This window comes from Carassius auratus, chromosome 41, assembly GCF_003368295.1.
Source record: "Carassius auratus strain Wakin chromosome 41, ASM336829v1, whole genome shotgun sequence".
Taxonomy (NCBI): domain Eukaryota; kingdom Metazoa; phylum Chordata; class Actinopteri; order Cypriniformes; family Cyprinidae; genus Carassius; species Carassius auratus.
The window spans coordinates 6,460,137-6,482,687 of record NC_039283.1 but is presented as its reverse complement, the minus strand read 5'-3'; the positions used below and the strand labels follow the sequence as shown (position 1 = coordinate 6,482,687).

The window sequence follows — 22,551 nt, the reverse complement described above, 5'->3', positions numbered from 1 at the left end:
GTGAACCAAACTGAGAGAACATTTTGAAGGCTCAGGAAACCTTTGCAGGTGTTTTAAGTTGATTGTCATCATATTCTAATTTGAGACTGTTTTGAAACTCATCAATTCAAAATCACCACAATTAAAAGAACCAAAGACCTAAACTTCTTCAGTCTGTGTGCATTGAATTTATTTAATACACGAGTTCTACAATTTGAGTTGATTTTCTGAAATAAAAACTTTTCCACGATATTCTAATTTACTGAGATGTACCTGTCTGTAAACTCATTCCTGTGTGTTCAAATGGAATTAATTTCAGTGTCAGTGCTTTAGCTCTATATGGCTTAATCCAGTATCTTCAGACACCGGTAAAGAGTACATGTAGAATAAACAGTATTTAGACCATGAATAGTCTTTGACAATCACATAAAAAGAAAAATTTTTTCTTCTTTTTTTACATCAATAATATAGCAGATATTATTCAAACCATCTCAAAAAGCCACTTAATGACAGGTCAGGATAGGTTTAATGGTTAATTTCTGCTTTAGAATGATGGTCTTTACAAACTATAATTTTTTTGCATATCAATTCATCACCAATAGTAAAACAAACACAAAACCATTATTGTGTGCTTTTATTTTGTAGATAGCAACACTAGGATGTAGAGTGAAAAAGCAACATGCTAATGCGGGACTTCAACATATTGAAGATCACAAGGTCATGCGATTCCAAAGCCCACTCTTGACCTTTCATCCTTTAGCAGGCAAACCAATAACTAAGACAACATCATATTGGGATAACATATGCTGAGGTACTCCACAAAAGGTTGGGAGCTGATGAATTAAAAGTAACATCGATCATTTAGATCTTTCCAGGGAAGCTTCCATCCTCAATCTGTCCATCCCATTTCTCCACCTGAAGTAAAGACGACAGACAAGAACACATTGATTATCAAACAACTCAGCAGACTTTCACATCTCATCAGCTTCCACAATGATTGGTTGTCTCTTGAAGGGAAATGGAAATTGTTATATAGTTAAAAGTTTGATAAAAGATTGACAATCTTTTCAACCTCCCTAAAGTTAAGTTTCAGGACTTTTCAGAAAATACATTTTAGCTTAAAAAAAAAAAAAAAAAAAAGTTGCAAAGCCATCGTTTTGAAGTTGATACTTCTGATGAATCCTATTTTGGAACATTTTGGGTGCGTGTCAATTATGAAGAATAGAGAACTTTGTGTTGGTATGCCCTGCCCATCCTCAAATCTTTCTCAACATTTTGGTGACTAATTTCCAGAATTAATCCATTTTTGCCAGAGAATAGTATTGAAATATCAAAACAGCAACTGAATTAACCAAGGACAGGTTTCCAATAGCACGCGAGTCTGAACATTCTTACATCAATCCCATCAGCCCCACATACACTGTAATACCTTGTGTAAAGTATACACACATCATAGCCACATTTGAAAGTTTGTAACATGAAAGCAAAAATCATAAAATTCTATTGTGGAAGACTTATTGCACAAACTTCATCTTTTTTTGCAAACCTGTTAGAATTAGAAGGTGAAGAAAATGAACCTGAATTTTCAGAATAAAGCCAAATATAGAGCAAAGATCGTGGTATAATAGTTCGGATAAAGATTAAAGATTCAAATTATAGACATGCAAACTTTTGCTAATGACTTTGTATAAGGGATGGGCAAATTTTTTAAATATTGTATTTGAGCTCATAAATTTTATCCAAATGTTTATTTAAATGACGTTTAACAAAAAGGTGTTATTTTTTTATAATTAAGTGGTTACCATTTCTAAACAAACTTATTACACATTAAACACAATGTTCTACAACAACTTTGTTATATCTCAAGGTTTTCTTTTAGTTGAAAGACAGTGCCAATTACAGTACAGAATGTACATCCACTCGAATCGGCCAACTGTAGTGAATTTCGTGTGATGAACTCTGCTAATAAAAGAGGTCTACCCCTTTATATATTATCCGGATGGGACATCATTGTTAGAGTGGAATGATAAAGGAGTTTCACATGGCAGTTTGATGCTGAAGACGAACTATGCGTGTTTAAATCTGTTGAATCTACGAAGTCTTTGGATCTGGTTCTCTCGCTGATGATATGTTTGGATTTAATCGATTCTGCCGCTGAAGTCCTGTTGGGAGTGTTTGATTCTCCCATTGATGGAGTTTGGAGAGAAATTATGCCGTTAACATGATTTAAAACAGATCGATTGTAAGCCAAGCAAAGTGGCTGGGTTTTATTTTCTTTATTTGGAATTGGATATGGTTGCGAACTACCTATGCTCAACTGACATTTTGTAAAGCATTCGGCAATTCATGCCATGAATGATGTAAGTTCAGCAGACATTTCTCACTCTATTTGCGGATTCAAGGCATGAATAATACATGATTGCAAAATCACATTTTTTACATGCATGTCGAATGGACAGGGTGTTATGAACTTGCATATGAATGTCATTTCAGTGGAGTTGTATTTTTGTGTATTTTTCTGATATGCTTGGAATGGTTGTACTTCAGTTTAGAATTTATTGTAATATTGCATTCAGAAGACATTATGAATGTAATTTCATGAAAATGTTTCACCTGCTTGGTTGGTTGATAAAGGGTCATTGGAATTGATAACATAATACATCAAAATAAACGGGATATGATAGGGGTCCTATGAGTGGATACATTTATTAGATTCCTTTGGCACGGTTTGTTTTAAATTAATAAAAATTGTCTGGAGTAGCTACCAGGCTGGCACCTCATATGAAAATAGTCTATGACTATACTTAGTATTTATATTGCATCTAGGGCTGCAACTAATGATTATTTTGATAAGAAGTTGGTCAGTTATATATATTTTAAAAAAACCGCACACAACTCTACATTCTGCCCAGTGTCCTTCAAACAACCGAATGCTATGAAAAGGTACAGTGCTTTTATTAGAGCACCTGCCACAATAAAGAGAAAACAAATTTTAAAACCACATCTGACAAAAAAAAAAAAAAACAAGTTATAGATAGCAGCAATAATGATAAAAATGTATAATTAAAATTAGTGGGTGGATTTCTACCATTATAGGCTGGTTGTTTTCACACTGCAGCCACGCAACTGTGTTCAACCAACTTATATAAGTGATTTTTGCATTCTAGGTCACCTTTAACATGCTCCACAGCGCCACCCAGTGCATTTAATTTTAACTAACTTTTAGTTTGCATAGGACTTTTTAGGATTTATGGCCAGCAAAGCAACTTAGTACAATTCTAATAGTGTTTTTATATTTACAATAATAATTACAGTTCGAATATTCAACAATTTGTGCAGACCCTTATTTTGTATATCGCAGAGACTTCTTCTAAAAAAAAAAAAAAAAAGAGCATCCAAGGCATTCACAGAATTGAGGTTTGCACAAATTTCCTTGAAATTATTAAATATTTTTGGTGCCGTTTACATTACTATGGTCAAAATCAGATATTAGAGTGAAAAGTTTCACACTTCTGAAATGAGGTTGCACACAGTTCCCTGTTATACGGAAGTTAACACAGATGCCACTGAAATCAGCATTTTGCATATTTATAAGATGTGCTGCAGAAACCAAAAAAGATGAGAAAAAAAAAAAATTCATTCTCGTATGGTTTTCCTTTAAGTTTTGTGTTTATAAAGCAGTTCTAATGGTCTCACCGGTCCCTCCACTGACTACAGTCACAGGCTTTCATATTGACAGAGACACCAAGTAACTGCAGTTCTGTAAAACCTTTGGAATCACTCCCTTCAGCACAAATTTGAGACAAATCGATATAGTGTGATGATGCACTGCAAAACATCAGCCCTGCGTCTGATTTAAGACCACATAATAAAAGTGGCACAAATCAGAATTTAAAAAGATCAGAGTCCATGTGGTCTGTACGGCTACAACTAACGATTATTTTGATAATTAGTTGGCTGATAATTTTCTTCAATTAATCGGATTACAACCTGTATTTTCTTTATTTTAAATTTATTGACCAAAAACACTATTCCACATTCTGCCCAATGTCCTTAAACAATTGTGCCACATGAATGCTATAATAACAGTGATTTATTTATTAGACCACCTGTCATAAGACAAAACACATTTTAACAGTTTTAATCGGTTTAAAAAAAAAGTTATTCTAAAAAAGTAAGTAATTTTTGGACAAATAAAGAGAAAATCTAAATAGCATTTATTCACATAACTAAAATAGCCTCCTTTGCCTCTGACAACAGCTCACATGCTTGCTGGCATTGTTTATGTACTTCGACTAATTGGGTATAGGAATATAATAAAAAAAAAGAAAAAAAAAAGAAACTGTATTTTCTGCTTTTCACAAATAACAGCAATAATTGTATTATAGCATTAAAAATAGCTTACTATGTTTAAAAAGCTTAAGCATATTGGAGGTCTAACCAATACAGAAAGCTAAAATTATTTTGGTAATTACCAATACTGTTAGTTAAGATCAGCAGCGGCACAAACCTTAAATTTGTTCTAATAAATGTCACTGTAGGCTATATAGTGAATAGTGTAAAATCTCTACAAATGTAAAGATATAAAAAAAAAAAAACACTTTGATCAGATTCAGTCTACTCTTACTGTCATTTTCTTTCTTTTCGCTGAATATTGTCACCCTTGGCTCTCTGTGTTTTGTCCATTTAACACGCGCTCGCCGCGCCGGCGCTCTTTCAGTAAAGGTTTCAACTTAACGCAGACTGTCAGGGTTGACCTTAATGCAAAAATGCAAAGGCTTGCGTGAATTTGTGACATTTACAGATAAGGATATGATAAGATAAGGATATGACCGTTAACTAAGTTTTTTTGATGCACACCTGTATCTGTAAAAGAACCTGACAGGTAATCCTTTATGGTAATGCGTGAAGCTTAAACTAAAGGTGTCTCATTTTAGGGCAGCTTGGATAACACAATATTCCTCCAATATTTGTAGATGCATGTTGTCCATATAAATGCGTTATTAAGTGCTGTTATTTGATGCGGCTGTAGATGTAGGTGCACTGTGGGCAGACCCGACTAATCGCTAATAAGAATTGTCAATGATTTTCATTATCGATAATAATCTATTAGTTATTGCAGCTCCAGTGGTTTGAGCGGTTAACAAACGGTCATGGAAAAAAAAATATTGGAAAGATCTCAACTGAACTTGATTGGATTGTGAAAAGTCTGAGTTTAAAAACAGAAGGATCAGAAAAGACTGCTGGACAAACGGCCTTTGACATTTATGATGTGGTGAAAAGTCATTTGAGAGGAGCAAGTTATTTTAAAGAAGTGTGTGAAGAAGAAAAACCAAGGAATGTCTATTAGGTACCCAGAGTCAATCTCGATATTCATGTTTACTCAAAGGTTCTTTGACTTGGGTTTTCAGAGGCGTTTTTGGTAGAACAGACTCACCCAGCTCATTGGACACAGGCTCTTGTAGACTTTCTGATACCATTCACAGGGAGAACTGTCCTGCCCTTTGCTTGACAAAACCTTGTTACACCTGTGGAAGTCTGAGAAAATAAACAGCAGTAAGTAATCCACACTGAAATCAGCCAGAAATAGTGTACGGTCGATAACCTGGACTTCTATAATGTGTTATTCAATTCATAATGCATTTTGATCAAGTGACGTAATGACTGATAAGGTCAAACAATCAATAGATCAATTGTAGCTCATAACTTGCACTGGATTAACACAAAGACACAAACAACTCTGCTTTACCACAAAGTGACCTTCAAGAAACGAGACCTAGTTGCTATAAAAAAAATCTGTGAGATTAGTTTACATAATCATGGTTGAAATACACCTGGCGAAAATCTCATATTCATTCTAATTCGGTATGTGAAAAACATGCCGCTTTCATAAATAATGCAAAGCACTTGAACAACAATGTTTTTATTAACACAATTTTGGTAAAAAATAAATAAAAATAGGCCAATTAATAATTTCTTCTGTACTAACCGAGGTAATTCTGGAAACAGTTTCTTGTCTGGTTAGTGTTTGGGAAACGGGCATCGAAGGGAGCCGTTCTGTAGTTCTTGATCTTGTCTTCAATAACATCTGCCATCTTCAGTCAATAATTGGTCTGTGTGAAATACAGGAAACATTCACAGATAAACAACATTATCAAAATACTTAAAGCACATAATTGGTCTCAAGACGCTCAAAAGTCGTAGTTTAACGGTGTAATAAACCAGACGACTGCGCGTGACATTCACAATATCATTATCCGATGCCTGCAGTGGTGTTAAACTTACTTGATATATCTCAAACGAGTTCTTTAAACGTTCAAAGAGGTGACGTTAAATTAAATTAAAGTGAGATTGTAAAGGCATAAAACAAGTTTATTACAAGTTCAAAACAGCAGACATATTCACGCAAGTAACATAACCTTGATCTAACCGGTATTAGTAGCCTGTTTGCTAGCTCGCTAACTAACTCAAATGAGCCGTTCCCATAAAACGCCCGCTACTATTCCGTGTATTCTGCAAGTGTAGAGCTAAAACATTTCAATAAACATTACACAATATTAAGCAATCTCACTACAAATTAAATTAAACAAACATAAACATCGAGGCCTACCTCTCGCTGTGCCCTTAACGTAACGTCCTCTCGAAAGGCTTTATGAGCGCACTGAATTATGGGACGTCAAAAATTATAGGAGGGGCATGAGGAGGACTAAAATAGTACGAGTATAATTTATACACTTCATGAATAGCATTCATGTACGTTCCTCCAGTGTTTATTCGAATCTTCAGATGTAATATGATGGAAATACAATTATATTATAATAGTCATATAAAACAATAGTGTAAAATAATAAATATAATATAATTCAGTGATAAAATAAAAAAAAGATGTGTCAGTAATATTAATTAATTATATTAATTAAGTATTGGATCATACAATCTAAAATAAAATACAATGAAAAAGAATTGCTCAGGAAGAAATTCATAAACAAATGAGAATGGAATATACATGATTTAAAATGATTTAAAAACAAAACAAAATTGACAACTACTATTGACATTTTCCAATAAAAAACACTGAGAAGCACAATATAGCATGATAAGAAATAGTGTCATCAAATCATAAAGTGGTAAAAGCCTGCAGAATAATAACATAGTATATTCAGAACCCATCTCTGCTAGAAATATTTTATTAGCTACTGAATCCACTGTCTAAATCAGAGTATTAATTTATTCCTGTATAGGAAGTGATAGGCCATTCAGAAGAGTGCAGTTACTGTCCTCTGCCTATGTAGGGCACTGCTGGCTACCAAACCACCTTTTCATTCCTCCTCTAGCCTTGAGGTGTGAGAGATGTACAGTAAGAACGTTTTCCCAAAGAAAATATGCACTACAGTATGCACACTTCAATCCAAACACATTCCCTCTGACCAGGAGCCAGGGTGAGCTTTCACTTACAAGTCTGAATGACGTACAGGAGCCTTCACAGCCTGCTGTCAATGCTTCCTGTCTGAGAGACCAACTGCTCTCAGAGCTTTTGGCTTTGCTTTTTGGTCTGACATGATGCATGTGACTGTGTGTGTGTATTTATTTATATGTAAAACTTAATAATTTTAATCAGCATTGTTGTATTGTTTTCCGATAAAAAATGATATAGCTAAATTTTATAACTAAAGAAGCAACAGTACAGTAATAAAATTATTTAAGTGATATTTATTATTTTTTGATTTCCTGTTTTATGCATAACTCTCTCAAATTGTTTTGTTGAATTTGTGTTTTAAACAAGAAAAAAATGCACACATACACATTTAAGGATATACACGTGGTTCTTCTTTCCTTACCCATCATTCTGTTGTTGACCAGGTCAAAGGTTACAGGTGCCTCTCTGTCTTTGACATCCTGTTCCAGGTTTCCTGTTACCTTTTATATATATATATATATATATATATATATATATATATATATATATATATATATATATATATATATATATATATATATATATATATATATATATATATATATATATATATATATATACACAACACCAACCAAGAAATGTTGGATAAAACCTGCTGAGGCAAATGTTAATTAGTCTTGTGCTCACCCCTTGCATTTCTCATGCTTAATAAACATATATACTGTTTATCCTTTCATTATATTATATATTATATATATTATATTTCCTGAGGATTGTTTCTATACACATTAGTCAGGGTAGCACCATATTTAATTCTGTAAAATTCAATATGGCGTCTGTCCTGACTAGGGTTCTCCAGCTGTTAGACAATTTCTGGCTCTGTTCTGTTTTGAATGAACATAATGGACATCCTGACTATAGTGCTTATTAAAAAAAAAAAAAAAATCTTTCTCTTTGTATGTACAGCAGTGTCAATTACTTAATGCGTAGTACACTTTATGCATATACTTCATATTCTCTCTCTCTCTCTCTCTTTCTCAGGATATAGGTGTTGTCCATTGGGGAGGAAGGAAACTCTGTCATTTAGAACAATGGGCCTGCTTCTCTATCTATAGATGCAGAAAAGGGGACAGAGAAACTAGGGAGAAATTGAAAGCTAGAATAAGGACTAGAGGACCCTTCTTGTATGTTGAAAACGAAAATGACATGCTAAAAACTGGGTGAAAGGACAAATTCTGATAAAGCAAAGCAAGGCTTCATGCAGAAAATGGACTATTTAAACCTAATTATTCTGGAATAAGGAGACACAGAACCAACCTTCACTGGTATTTATTTTACATATACTTCACAAACAACAACAGCCATTCTGAAGATTTATCCTGATATAAAGAGAAAGCCCGTCACAGTGGGTAAGTCATATTCAGATCATCTGGTGGCCAGAAAAGCCATTTTACCGATGCAAAATGACTTGAAGCTGCAGTCAGCATAAACTAAAACATCTTTCCCAACCAAAAGTTTTACATTTCTTGGTTGTTCTACACCCACCATTTACTCTGTAGAATTTGGTGAAATCAATTATGGTCAAAGAGTCAACACATTAAAAGTCAACTTCACTTTCGAGGAACGATAAGGGGCATAGGACACTTAGGGGGTATGTTCAGGGGTTTTCCATGCAGTCTGTAAGGATACATGGAGGTGAACTCCACAATTAGGGTGGGGATCAAAAATATTTATGTTATTGTGTATAGCTGAAGTTCAGGGCTTTTAATTAAAGTACAACAAGGATGATATTCATAGAATGTGGTTTGGCTGCATGGCTTATCCTCAGCAGAGATAGTTTCATGTTGGTTGATATCCTCGTCATGGCCTCTTGGCAAAGCCACTTGACTCTTCCTTGACTTCCACGAGTATGCTTAGGTCAGGAGCAACAGTGCCAAACCTTTGGTTTTCAGCAGACATGTAGACATGAATGTGCAATAAATCTTTTTCTTAGAGCCATAACTATTCACTGCCTGCCCAGTCAACTTTATGGCATTCCCCACTAACTGCGTTAATGCTCTGTTACTCATAGACTCATAGGTGACATTTACATTACATTTAAATTTATGCATTTAGCAGATGCTTTTATCCAAAGTGACTTACAGTGCACTCAGGCTACAGATTTTTTTTTAACAGTATGACGAAGAGTGTATGACACTGCACATCCTGATTATTCAACGGGATGTTAGCTGTTCCTGCCATTTGTCTACTGAACGTTATTCACTGCCAAAATCTGATGTTGAAGATGAAAAGTTTTAAAACTTTAAAGGGGTCATATGAGGGAATTTCAACTTTTTTCTTCTCGTTTGAGTGTTGCAAGCTGTTCGTTAATCCCTATAGTTGACTAAAGTCTCAAACCCAAAGACATATTCTTTATAAAAGTTAAGACTCGTCAACGCCCCCCTTAAAACACCTCGTTTAAACACACCCCTACATGTCACTGTGTGGGAAAATTTACATGACACCACCCAAATGTTTACACAAAGAAAGAAGGCGTAACTTTGATACTTGCTGTAGTATTGTTGCTGCCGCCATGTTGTTGAGATGTTGAGTGTTTATTTGTGAAAGCAAAACTACTTTCTTTGGTCTTCCAAAAGAGCACACAACTAGTGTGTTAAGTTGTATCTACAACACTGTTCCAGAAAAGTTCAACCCAAATATTCAGATGTGTGCTGCGCATTTTACGGAGAACTGTTTTCTGAAGCCTAATGCCATCTGTCCACAAAGGCTGTTTCTATAAAGTGGGGCTTTCCAGCTTTTCAAGGACAGTCTGGTACTTGAAATGTATGCAAGGCAACATGTAAAAAGACAGCATAAGTCATTATAATCAGTAATTATGTCCCCACTGGATGCCTTGTTTATAATGGGAGACATATGGTAAGGGGCGTAAAATTTCGATCACAGGAAATCAGCCAATCACAACGTACTAGATAGCTGGCCAATCAGCGTACACTTCGCTTTTCAGAATGCTAAGCTTTGTAAAAATCGCAGAGCAACAATAATGTAAATTATGTGGAAAATGTGTTTTTTGAATCTTAAACTGCATAAAGTCAATACAAAATAATGTTCTTTTTAGCAATGTCATATGACCCCTTTAAAGTCTTGCTCAACGGCTAATACTGATATCTTATGTCAGTTGTCTTCTGGTGAGACATTTCCTTTTCCTGCTTTTTCCTCCTTCCTTTCTCAATTTATTTTTTTGTAATTTTATCTTTCCATTCTCCACACTCCTGTCCAAACATCAACTCCCTCTCTCTTACTCCCTCAGATGGAGGAGTCTGGCAGTCCCCGATTTAGTAAACTTCATTTCCCAGTAGGGTTGTGGATAAATTCTCCACGGAAACACTTTGCCAAGCTGGGAGCTCGCTGGCCCAGTGCAGCATCAGTCAAGTCAGTGTTCTGAACTTTTTCCTTACTCTCTGGATCAATGACAAATAAAAATGTCCAAGATAAAAAATAAATAAATTTGAAAAAAGTATAAAACATGTACTAGGTTCTTAGAACTACATACATGTTGGTTTCAGATGAAAATAGTTTTTACAAAAAACTTTTCATTAATGAATCTATAATGGTCATATTTTCCATTCTCCTTTGAATACATGTGTGTAAACATCCTTACAATTTATATATATATATATATATATATATATATATATATATATATATATATATATATATATATATATATATGTATATATATATATATATATATATATATATATATATATATATATATATATATATATATATATATATATATATATATTTATATCAGGGTGGTACAACTGTAAGGATATCATTATGCCTAACTACTCAATTAGGTTCTCTTTCCAAACATTTAATTTCTTCATTATGATATCCTTAAAGTTGTACCACCCTCATGTCTGAATTTTGTGTGTTTAGTATATATATATATATATAAATCAACTAAAATCATAAAATGTATTCAAGATATTGTACAATTAATTGCACCGTTAATCTTGTTTTTTAAATAAACTGATCTGGTCAACTGAGTGTCATAGGTCTAACTGTTACTAACATTTCTCTTTCCAAGCAATGGGGGCACATTATGGAAAGATATGCATGTGTGACATAAAATTGGACACTTTACTGTACCAACTGTAGCATGTTGACATATTAATATGTGGTATACAATATGTGATTTGTATATCACCTCCTTCCTGTTTCAGGTCCACAACTAGTTCAGATGGCGCTTCCCTTCCTGAGGCCCCATCATCAGTCCCTTCCTCCTTCTCTCACTCCACCGCTTCTCTTGCCCCACCCTCTCCATCCCCTTCTCCAGCCTTCCTCCGCCCTCGCCCCGCCAATCAGCAGTCGCGGGCCAAGCGGCTGTCTCACCTTTTCCTGAGAGGCCGGTCCAATAGCGACAGAGACCGTGCCATTGGAGAGCGTGAGAGGGAAATATGGGCACATTCTGCCACCCCGTCATCACATCACTACTTGCCCCCCGCTTCCTCTAATGCCCCTGGGCTGGTCAAGATCTACGGAGATGCCCTGTCCAGTGGAGCTAACTATCGGAGTCTGCTGGCAAACTTGCACTCTACTAGCCGCCAGCTCATTCAGCAGGTCATCACCCGCTACACCGAGAGAGAAAGAGAGAATGAGTGTGAAGACACAGGTATTTCTTTCCCTGTAATGGTGCACCCATCAAGTTAGTCTAGCAATCACTTATATGTGAGATGGTCAAAATTATGAATCATTTACTCAGTGGTCGCAGCTGTCAAAATCCAAAAAAGTACAAAAGCACAATCATGATATAATCGAAGTGTGTCTTTAAAGCCAGTTCACCCCCCCAAAAAATTCTGTCATCATTTATTCACCCTTACATCATTCTAAACCTGTATACATTTCTTTCTTCTCTGGAATACAACAGAATAAATTTTGATGAATGTTGGTAATGGTTTTGAGTCCAACTGACTTGAAACTCTAATGAAACTCTAAATGGTGCAAGCTAAAGGGTTGTTAACGTAACTGATGATATTCAGAGAGTAAATGACTTGGCACAAGCTGATTGGTTCATGCTGCAAATGCAGCCAATGATATTACTGCCTTGCATTCATATGGCAGGCTAGCATTCACGAGAGTTTTTCTGTAGTGTGCTTTTGAGCGTTTCTCTGAAACCCTCCACCTTCCCCAGCTCCACCTATAGAGCTGCAACAGGTTATGTTGTATGCTATTTGTGCAGCAGAATACTCATGGCACCGTATCCCTTTATGCACTGGAAGTAACAAGTTCAACAACAGCAATAACCAGCACTAGCAGCAGCATAGTAGATCTATTCAAACCAAATACATTAAAATTGTCATATCCATCACCATGCTAAAATCTTCAGTGAGTTGTCATGATTGAACTAACCCTTTAAGACTTGTGGCCTATATCGCAAGTCTTCTAAATACAGTTTTGTGTAAAGAACGTATTGAAATATAGTTTAGTCACACTTAGATAACATAATTTTTTTTTTCATATTTACTGATATTCAATCTCTACTGAAATCTCATTTATGAACCTCTTACAATTTAACATTAAAAATAACTTTTTAATAATAACTTTTTAATTCTAATATATTTTAAATGTGTTCCTGTAATGACAAAGAGCCAAAACTCAGTGTCACAATCATCAGAAATCATTATAATATAGCAGTTTGATACATATCAATGTTTTAATTAATAGTATCATTATATCAATATTAAAAACATTTGTGATGCTTAATATTTCCATGGAAATTAAGATATATAGTATTTTTTCAGGATTCTTTGATGAATAGAAAGTTCAAAAGCATTTATTTGAAATAAAAAAAAGTAAAACAAACAAAAAAACAATGTAAAAATGTTAAACATTTTACTGTCATTTTAAAATAATAAAGATATTAATTTCATCTAAAAAATGTTTTACTAATTACAAACTTTTGAAAGGTAGTGTATATTTCAGTCTGTTTCTCACACAAAAAAGTTATGGCCTCAATATGGCTGGAATAAAGCACATGATCTGTAATATGAATACATTTGATGGTGCTTTTGTGGTTTGAATAGTTGTTGTTTGGAAAGATAAGATTTTTCAGAAATATACTACAGCCAGATTTGGAATGACGTGAGGCTGAGTAAATAATGATGGAAGTTTCATATTGGCCTGCATCAATCCAATCAATCAATCCATTATCTTACAATGCATGAAAAATAAAACATTAAAAGCAAGCTGCAAATATTCAAATGTCCATCACAGATTAGATGTAGGAAATTAGGCTTTACTCGCTCATTGTGTCCCAACTTCCTGTTCACCTGGCTAGCTCTCCAGAAATATTCCCCTGAGGACTTCCTGTTATGTGATGTCATTGGAAAGCCCATTCAGCAGCCAGATGGAGCCATTAAATGGCAAACTGAGTGCAGAAGGAACGTGGCCTCCTGGGAATGCCCCTTACAGTTAGTGGATATGTGGAGGCCGAAGGATGGTTTTGAACGACGGTTTGAGATCCAGCGCCTTGATGAATATGAGAGGGAGGAGAAAGAGAAGGAAAGAGAGAGAGAGATGGATGGAGAGAGTTATCAAGGTTGAAAAATCTTTATATTAACACAATTTTTATTTATATAGACGTTTTAAAAGTGTATTAACCAGGGTGACGATTCATTTGTGGGAAACCTCTACTGTGGTAACAGGAGTCCGTTGGAGGCGAAGCCGCATGTCCTCTGGGGGCGGTCCAGAAGAAGAACGAGGTCATCGAGGTCGGAACTCAGAACTGAGGAGGAGTATAAGTGATATGAACCTGAGTCTAAGACGTCGTCAGGGCAATGTGAGCAATGACCCTCGGCGTTCTGGCAATGCCCCAAATGGACAGGACAGAAAGAACATAATGAGCATGATAGCAACTGAAGGTGGAGAGGTAAAAAAAAAAAAGTATTTTTTGTTGCTTCCATTTCGTTATTACAATTTCAACAAAAACTCATCTGTGTTAGCCAGCTAGATTATTTTACCAAGATAATAATTTTAAAAAGTTATGCAGAGGAAACTGGCTCAAAAGGCCAAATGAAAGCTCTGTCAACTGGCCCTGGAACTCTCTCATACCCTTATCGTTAAGCTCTATAATATATATCCCAACTACATGACCCTTAAAAAAAATTAAACAACAGAAATGATCATGCAATTAAATCATGCTTGTGTCATTATACAGTAAATGCATGTAATCCATTCACAGTACTATCTTGTGTCTGCTTTGTCAGGTCACTGGGTCAAGAAGTGGTGGAGGCGAGACAGACAGACGTACTCGGGCAGCAGAAGAAGAGACAGACACCTGTGACCTGGAAGTGATGTCGCAGAGTCTGATCCTTCCACCGACAGATCGGCCTTACTTCCTGTTACTGCAAGGCTATGACCAGAGCAAGGCTAGACATGCATCATCTCACTTATCGTACAGCCATCCCATGACATCATACCTGTATTGCTCTAATCACAACATACCATCAACGCTTTCATACCTTTGAGTGGAATGGCCATTGATTGAACACGCTGCACAAAACAGCCATACAGAGGCTCTATATACACACACGGGCCGGACAATACCAACACAAGCATGCTGTGTCTACATCTCCAGCTCTGCACAATGACCTCACACAAGCACACATTGTTGAAAACTGTAACACTCTTTATTCCTTATCGCCGCTGTATTTCTGCAACTTAAGATATGAGATTGCACAGATTGGAGTAAAGACCACAATGAAGATCATAACAGCTTTTTTCCACTCTCTGTACTCGCCAGTCTCCTTCTCGCCCTCTCACTCTCTTGCTTATTATGTGTTTAGGACTTCGTGTTGTACATAATGGCGGGTCACACACATGTTTTTGGACGGAAGCCAACATTCCAGGAGCGTGAGATGGACAGGGAGAGAGAGAGGAAGGGGAAGAGGCCTCTAAAAGTGGACACTTACCTCTCAGCCCCTGACCTGCTTGTCCGACACCTCCTGATCAGAAGAGACACGGCCATCCCAGAGCAACCGCGCGGTCAAGGTACCATGACACCAATGCAAAGACAGATAAAACTAATGCATAAAATTCCACATAATGGGCTCTGCTTTTGGTTTTCACATTCACATTGAATAATGCAGCACCAAGGATTTTAAACATTTGCAATAAAACAGGAACAGACAGTACTTGATGTGGAGAAATATTTTACTGCAGTCGGTGCTGGGCAGTTTAACTAAACATCTCAGTACTTGAGCCATTTTATTGATTAAAGAGCGCTGACAAACTAGGGAACTTTTTCACTTGACAACAAATTAGCACACTACATAACTTGGTGCAGGTCTTGATATTTAACCTGCCAATGCCATCCACACATTACATGATTTTAGCTCTGATTTTCAGAATTTTGGACAGTTAGTCCAAAATTGGAGACAAACTGATGCTATGAGTGAGCTGCTCATGAGTGTCAGTCACTATATGCCTGAACTTTCAAAGACTCAGTTTGAAAGAAGTGCCGATGATGACCAAAAGATATTTTGCAGGTTAAACATCTAGACCTGTTTTAAGCAGGTAAGAACAGCAATCAGATGTCTTTGAAAGTTGTTAAGTGTATGAGTGACATATTGCCTACAACAAAAAGATCACTGACTGCTAACAACAAAACATGCAAATCCTATTGTTATGCTAGCATAAATTGCTAGCAGCAAAGAAGGCCATTATAAATTTCAACACTTACATGTTTTTGAATCAGTGCAGGTTAATACATTTACCAAAACAAAAAAAAACTACCAAAACAGGACACAAAAACACTTGAATAAAACAGCGTTTCTGTGTATTTTGTGACTGTGTACCATGTGTAATTGTTAAAGTATATTGGAGTAGCAAATAGTTTTGTACAAATTTTATAAACACGTAGAATATTGGATAACATTACAGCTGACTCTTATAATATATCATTTTATAAAAAAAAATTAAGTATTTTAAATATATAGCAAGCTACCATATGGTTTCTAGTGCTACCGCTTTTTCAGCTTTTAGCTAAGCTTAGTAGATTTTTTTCTGTAGGGTGGTTGCCAGCTTAGCTAGTTACAGGACATGTTTTGAGTAGCTTTCCCAATACTGTCTGCAATTATACTTCTGGTTCTTCTTCTTCAGCTTTGGCGCGTCCATTCAGAGGAGGACCTGTCACTCTTAATGGAGCTCCACTTTATAGGGAAGCAGTCCTAAAACCCGGAGACTTGTTAGGTATTGGCAGCCACTTCCTTTTCCTTTACCGTGACCCCCGTGTGACCCCCGCTCCGCCCCTGGCCTTACCGCCACCGTGGCAAGGTGACATGTCAACTTCCTACAGCCCTGGCGGGATGACAGATAGACAGGAAATGCTCAGACTGTATCTGGGGTCCACAGAATCGCTGCTGAGATTCCAGGCTAAACATGCGGATGCCCTGCTGCAGGTAAACACTGATACAATCGAATGCTCCTTCTGATATATCTGTCATAAACAAGCACTAGTGCATGTAAATACAGAGTCCTGACAGAGGGATTTTATCATAATGATTTACTTCAACAGATAAACAGTAGGCTTCAATGATGTACAAATTAGAAAACAGTCCTGCCAACATTTCTGTGTAAATGTTTATAATATGGGATACTAAGTGCGTGCTGCAATGAAAGTTAATTTAGGAAAAAATATTATCACTGGTAAATTGTGGTGTAACAAATACGGTACTACTTTCAATTTTGCAATGGCTTCATAATATTTATTTATACAAATTGGTTACTACTTATACTTTAATTCCAGGAAATTATTTTGAAGAACTCCAGCCCAGATTCAGGGGGCGGGGCTTTAGCACCTGCCTATCTTCTGTCCCTAATGATTGACCACGCCTCTAAACATTTGGATCCTGTATTATTGCCTCAACTACTTTTGAAGGCAGCCAATCAGATCAAAGGAATTGTTTGGGTGAGTCTCCAAAACTCTAGTGAAGTGATTCCAAACCAAGGCTATGTGTACCTAATTTCGTTTTTTTTTTTTAATCTATAAAACAGACATGACCATTTAAAAACAAATATGGCCACACTTTATTTTAAGGTACAATTCTCGCTATTTACAAACCATTAACTATGACTTCCAAATTTGCTGCTTATTATTTTATGATAATTTTTGCTATTGGGTATGATTAGGGATGTAGAATATGATCATGTAGGATATGTGCTGATATATGCAAGATTGCTAGTAATCAAAAGCTGGCGGTTGCCATTGACTTCCATAGTATTTTTTTTCCTACTATGGAAGTCAATGGCAACCACCAACTGTTTGATTACCAGCAATCTTCAAAATATCTTCTTTTATGTTCAACATAGCGACTCATACAGGTTTGGAACGAAACAAGGGTGAGTAAATGATGACTATCCCTTCAATAGTGAAAATTGGTCCCTATACTAAAGTGATCAAATATATAGTAGAATATAATACAATATATATTTGCTTATCATATATATATATATATATATATATATATATATATATATATATATATATATATATATATATATATGATAAGCAAATATATATTGGTTTAATAATTAAACAATAATTATTGTAATAATTAAAACATCACTCTTAACACATTCCTTTTTCTAAGGAAAGTATTTATGTTTTGTCATTTCATCCCATCAATTTTCTGCCTATCAAACCAATACCAATCTAAATGCAATTATGTCAAATACTTCTGTACATTTTCAGATTTTGATCAAGTGAATCACTGTAATAATAGTTGTTTAGTAATATTAATGATGATTATGCTAAATATAACCATAAAATGAGGTAAAAGAGATTTATGTCTGGTTTGGTGTGATAATAAAGTGATTAGATTTGTGTTGATGAAGAGTTGCTGGAGTTTTACTAATGGGGCAGAATAGTTTGGAAACCTCTGGTCTAGAAGATATAAAACATCATGAAAGTGTAAAGCCACAACCTTTATTAGGAGTGTTATATAACAGCAGTAAGACAGCAATTTGTCTGCAAGGTCATACTGAACATGACATGATTTGAACAGGCGGTCACTGTTCTCAACACTTCTTCTGCCCACTTTGATGATTTGCTAAACCAATGCAGAGATAAAACTGGACTAACGGTTAAAACACACAACAGACACGATTAGTTTATCTGCTAGTGTTGTACGAGAGTGTTTTAAAATGGACTCTCTCTCTGCACTGTGAAGCTGTGGTTGAGGAGCCACAGCTGCAGACACAGATGGGCTTTCACTGGAATTTCGCCGTAGTTTGTAAACAGAGGTTGACTGATGTCATTTCCACCCGTTTGGAAAATGTGCTGTCATTGTCCGGACACATCAGCCAAACACTCCCGCCCATGCATTCATCCGAGTCTGCTTTAATCTCTCTCTCTCTCTCTCTCTCTCTCTCTCTCCCTGCCTGTTCCATTATTCATCTTTCAGGACAAAATTAAAGAGTTCGGTGTCAAACATCCAACACAAAAGTAAGAACCTGCACTACCTCTCCAAGCTGTACTAGATCTATCTGTATACACTGTTCAAACATTGTTGCTCAGTGACAGGCCAGTAAACAGCAAATTCCTCTCACATTACCCAACACTGAACTTGTGTTTTGCCATTCTTTAAATAATCCTTTACTGTGAAATGCCTGTGCCTGCCTAGAATAAATATTTTCTATATAAATAAATGACAATAATTAATATAATTAAACTGTAAATTTTATTATATATTTATTTAATTTAATTAAAAGATAACATTTATATAAAGTAGTATGAAAGCAGTCATTTAAGTGCAAATTTTGTGCACTATGCTAAGGTTTAATGTTGTCTGATGTGTGTCCAGCTCAGCAGAGTCCGATGTTGAACTTCCTCCACCAAGCATGCAGAGGCTCTCCTCTGACCTTCGACCTCTCATGTTCTGGATGTCCAATGCCACGGAGCTCCTCAACTTCTTTCAGGTCAAAGTTGAAGCCATGGAAAAAGAATGGGAATTTGAAGGTTAGTGAGGGATCAGCAATTACAGCATGTTTTACCAAAACAAAAAAGACTTGTGTTGTTGCAGGACGTGCCGTATCTTCTGGTGTAGATGTGTTATGTCTTTCGTCAGACTAAATCAGTTTTCTCTCATCTCATCTCTTATTATGCCAGCTTGTTTATTTTAGTATACCTGCTAGTCTAAGCAAAACATTTGCACTGTGAAATAAGCCTAAACTTTAAATAGAATTAACAATATTCTACTATATTCTAATATAATACTGACTCATACCTCATACAACTCAAATACAAACAGTTAATAAAATAAAATATTCAAAATCTGTCAAAAATGTACTTGTCACATGATATTATATTATACATTGTCAGCCAACTGTTATTCTTTCAAAGATGAGCTCGTAAAATAACACGTTTTAATGTTATTTAGAATGCAGAAACTGATAGCCATTATTACAAATCACGAATGTTAATAATTACCAGGTCACTTGGGGTGGTTTATGTTCATCTGCAACTTCTCCATGTGATTTTACTGACATTTTGAGTTATACTCTGTAAGTTTGGTCATTAAATGAAGGGTCCACCTGTTTCTTTATGGTTTGTCACATCATACCTGTAGCCCCGGGTGACCCCGTTCTCTCAGCTGATATGGACACCTGCTCCGAGGCGCTGGCACAGCTGGATGATGTCATTATGCACACCTTTCAGCAGTGTGTTTACCATCTGACCAAGGTGAGAGTGCATCAGTGTGCATAAAGGTTTCTTGACTGACACATGTATGCTTCAAGCATTTAATTTATTCAAAACTCACTTTCCTCTCTCGATCAGACGTTATACTCCTTGCTCCCAGCACTGTTAGACACTAACCCGTTCTCCAGTGAAGAGAAGAAAAAAGGAAAAGCAGGTGAAGAGGACAGAGCTGGTAATGAAGGGCAAGGAGATGAGGAAGAGGACGTCTCCCCTTTGCCGCCCACCGTCGCTGGACTGGTGGACGTGTATCGCTGCTCTCTGCAGCTCTCCCGAGAAGCTTGCCTCTCTCCACCGCTAACCTCCCAAACATTTGGCTACCTCTTCTTCTTCACAAACACGTCTCTTCTCAACACACTCTTGGAGAGAGGTGAGAATTTACAGTCTTACAGTCAAACACAGTTGTGTTTGCGCATGGTTTCGGGCAGCGATGACAGCAGGATATGATGGCATTGAGTTTATGGCTGGACGACCAGCACTAATGCAAGTCTAACGTTTAAAATATGTATATTTTTCTTCCATCTTTTAAAGATAGTCTATTCTCTTGGTCACGTGCGGTTCAAATTCGAACAAATCTGGACCTGGTCTTAGACTGGCTACAAGGAGCAGGCCTTGGAGATATTGCGTCAGAGTTTCTAAAGAAGCTATCATTTACAGTCAACTTCCTGTGCATACCTAAGACCCGCCTTATTCAGGTGAGAGTTTGAGAACAAACTGACCCCATGCACTGAATATGTAAAGATGTAAGTTATCACAATGCTTTTCACGTTTATAAATTATCACTGTTTTTTTTTTTTTTTCAGTCATCCTGGTCAAGTTTACAGGAAGAACATCCCTTGCTAAGTCCGTCCCAGCTTCACCATCTTCTCACTCATTATAAGCTTGGACCAACGAGAGCCCCACCATCTTCATGGGCTCCGCCTCTCGGAACCGAACTTGGAGGTGGTGAGTAACAACCTAAATAAATCAACATATTCTTATATAATACTGATAATATGCCTGTTAAACTACTCTATACCTACTTATACTGTATAATATACACTACTGTTTAGAAGTTTTGGAGTCAGTAAGTTTAATCTTTTTATTCATCAAAGAATCTACAAACATGTTTAACAAAAATGTTAGGCCTAAGAAGCACAACTGTTTTCATGATAATACTAAGAAATGTTTCTTGAGCAGCAATTCAGCATATTAGAATGATTTCTGAAGGATAATGTGACACTTAAAGACTCGAGTAATAATGCTGAAAATTCAGCTTCACCATAACACAAATAAATTACATTAAAAAAATATTAAAATAGAAAATGTAATTGTAATCAAATATTTATGGTATTTTTAATCAAATACATACAACCATAGTGAGCATAAAAGACTTCTTTCAAAAACATTACACAAATATTACAGACCCCAAACTGTAGAGTATGTCACATTTAATGTATTATTTTTATATTATACATAACTTTGTTTGTCTTTAATATTATTTACATATTCTAAGATATTTTTGAGAGTTTTTTGGACCACCCTCCTCTTATCCTGCCTAATGAGACACCTCGCCTGGACCTGAATCAGCCAATCACAAGCCCCGAGCTAATGAAGGAAGTGACACGCCTGCGAACATTCCTGTGGGGGCTCGACCAGGATGAACTTCCTGCTAATCAGCGGACTAGATTGTAACATTAATTCACAACATTAATACATTCTAGTTCTCATACAAAGAAACTACCAGTCTTTAGACACTAGTAGATATTCATATCAGATGATATTCATTCCCTCCTTTTTTTTTTGCCTGTCAAACACATCTGTTGGATTTTAATGCACTGACTTCATTATGACTATGTATAATTCATTGCATAAGTTACTTTAAAGGTTTATTTTAGATGAGATTCATTGCCTGGTTGCAATGAAAAATGCCAGCCTCTTATTTTACGCAGTATTCAAATGTTCTGTAGGTTGTTTCCACTGTTAATCTTACTAAATATGACACCACAATAAACAATTTAAGCTGTTATGATCAGATACATAATTTGCATCAATTATATATATATTCACCATATTTCTGTAATAAATAAAACTTAGAAATAACCTACTGGCATGTTTTTTTTATTGATGGATTCATACATTTTGTGAGAGGCTGTTGGGAAAAGTGGTGGCCACCTGCTGTTCTATTAATCAACACTGGGTGGCATTATCGCAATGGTCTCAACGATTAGTTAGAGCAAGACACCACTGGTCACCACTAAAAATTCACATCACTTATCATGACTAACATTAATGAGGATCAGTATCCTGAAAATTATATACATATAAACATAATTTCATATGTTTGTTTGTTTGTTTTTTAATAAATAAACATGCTACTTATTATATTCATAGTGGAAATACTGACACTTGCACT

At 35.9% G+C, this 22,551-nt stretch overlaps 2 protein-coding genes across 2 annotated transcripts; one reads left to right on the top strand and one right to left on the bottom strand.

The window, feature by feature from the left end:
* Window positions 1–596: 596 nt before the first annotated feature.
* On the bottom strand, window positions 597–6,674 carry LOC113059951 (cytochrome c oxidase subunit 6B1-like). Its single transcript, XM_026228668.1, has 4 exons — window positions 6,590–6,674; window positions 5,969–6,092; window positions 5,417–5,517; window positions 597–894 (listed from the first exon to the last, which is right to left on the bottom strand). The coding sequence occupies exons 2-4, from the start codon at window positions 6,072–6,074 to the stop codon at window positions 841–843; spliced, it is 261 nt and encodes an 86-aa protein (XP_026084453.1). The 5' UTR covers window positions 6,075–6,092; window positions 6,590–6,674; the 3' UTR covers window positions 597–840.
* Window positions 6,675–8,453: 1,779 nt separating this feature from the next.
* Window positions 8,454–22,240, top strand: LOC113059950 (ras-interacting protein 1-like). The gene is made up of 16 exons (XM_026228667.1): window positions 8,454–8,805; window positions 10,704–10,825; window positions 11,626–12,074; window positions 13,740–14,000; window positions 14,107–14,330; window positions 14,668–14,829; window positions 15,247–15,451; window positions 16,562–16,860; window positions 17,208–17,369; window positions 18,865–18,905; window positions 19,264–19,418; window positions 20,029–20,141; window positions 20,238–20,526; window positions 20,688–20,851; window positions 20,960–21,101; window positions 21,652–22,240. Exons 2-16 carry the CDS (start codon window positions 10,704–10,706, stop codon window positions 21,828–21,830), a joined length of 2,967 nt encoding a protein of 988 aa, XP_026084452.1. The 5' UTR covers window positions 8,454–8,805; the 3' UTR covers window positions 21,831–22,240.
* The last annotated feature ends 311 nt before the right edge of the window (window positions 22,241–22,551 follow it).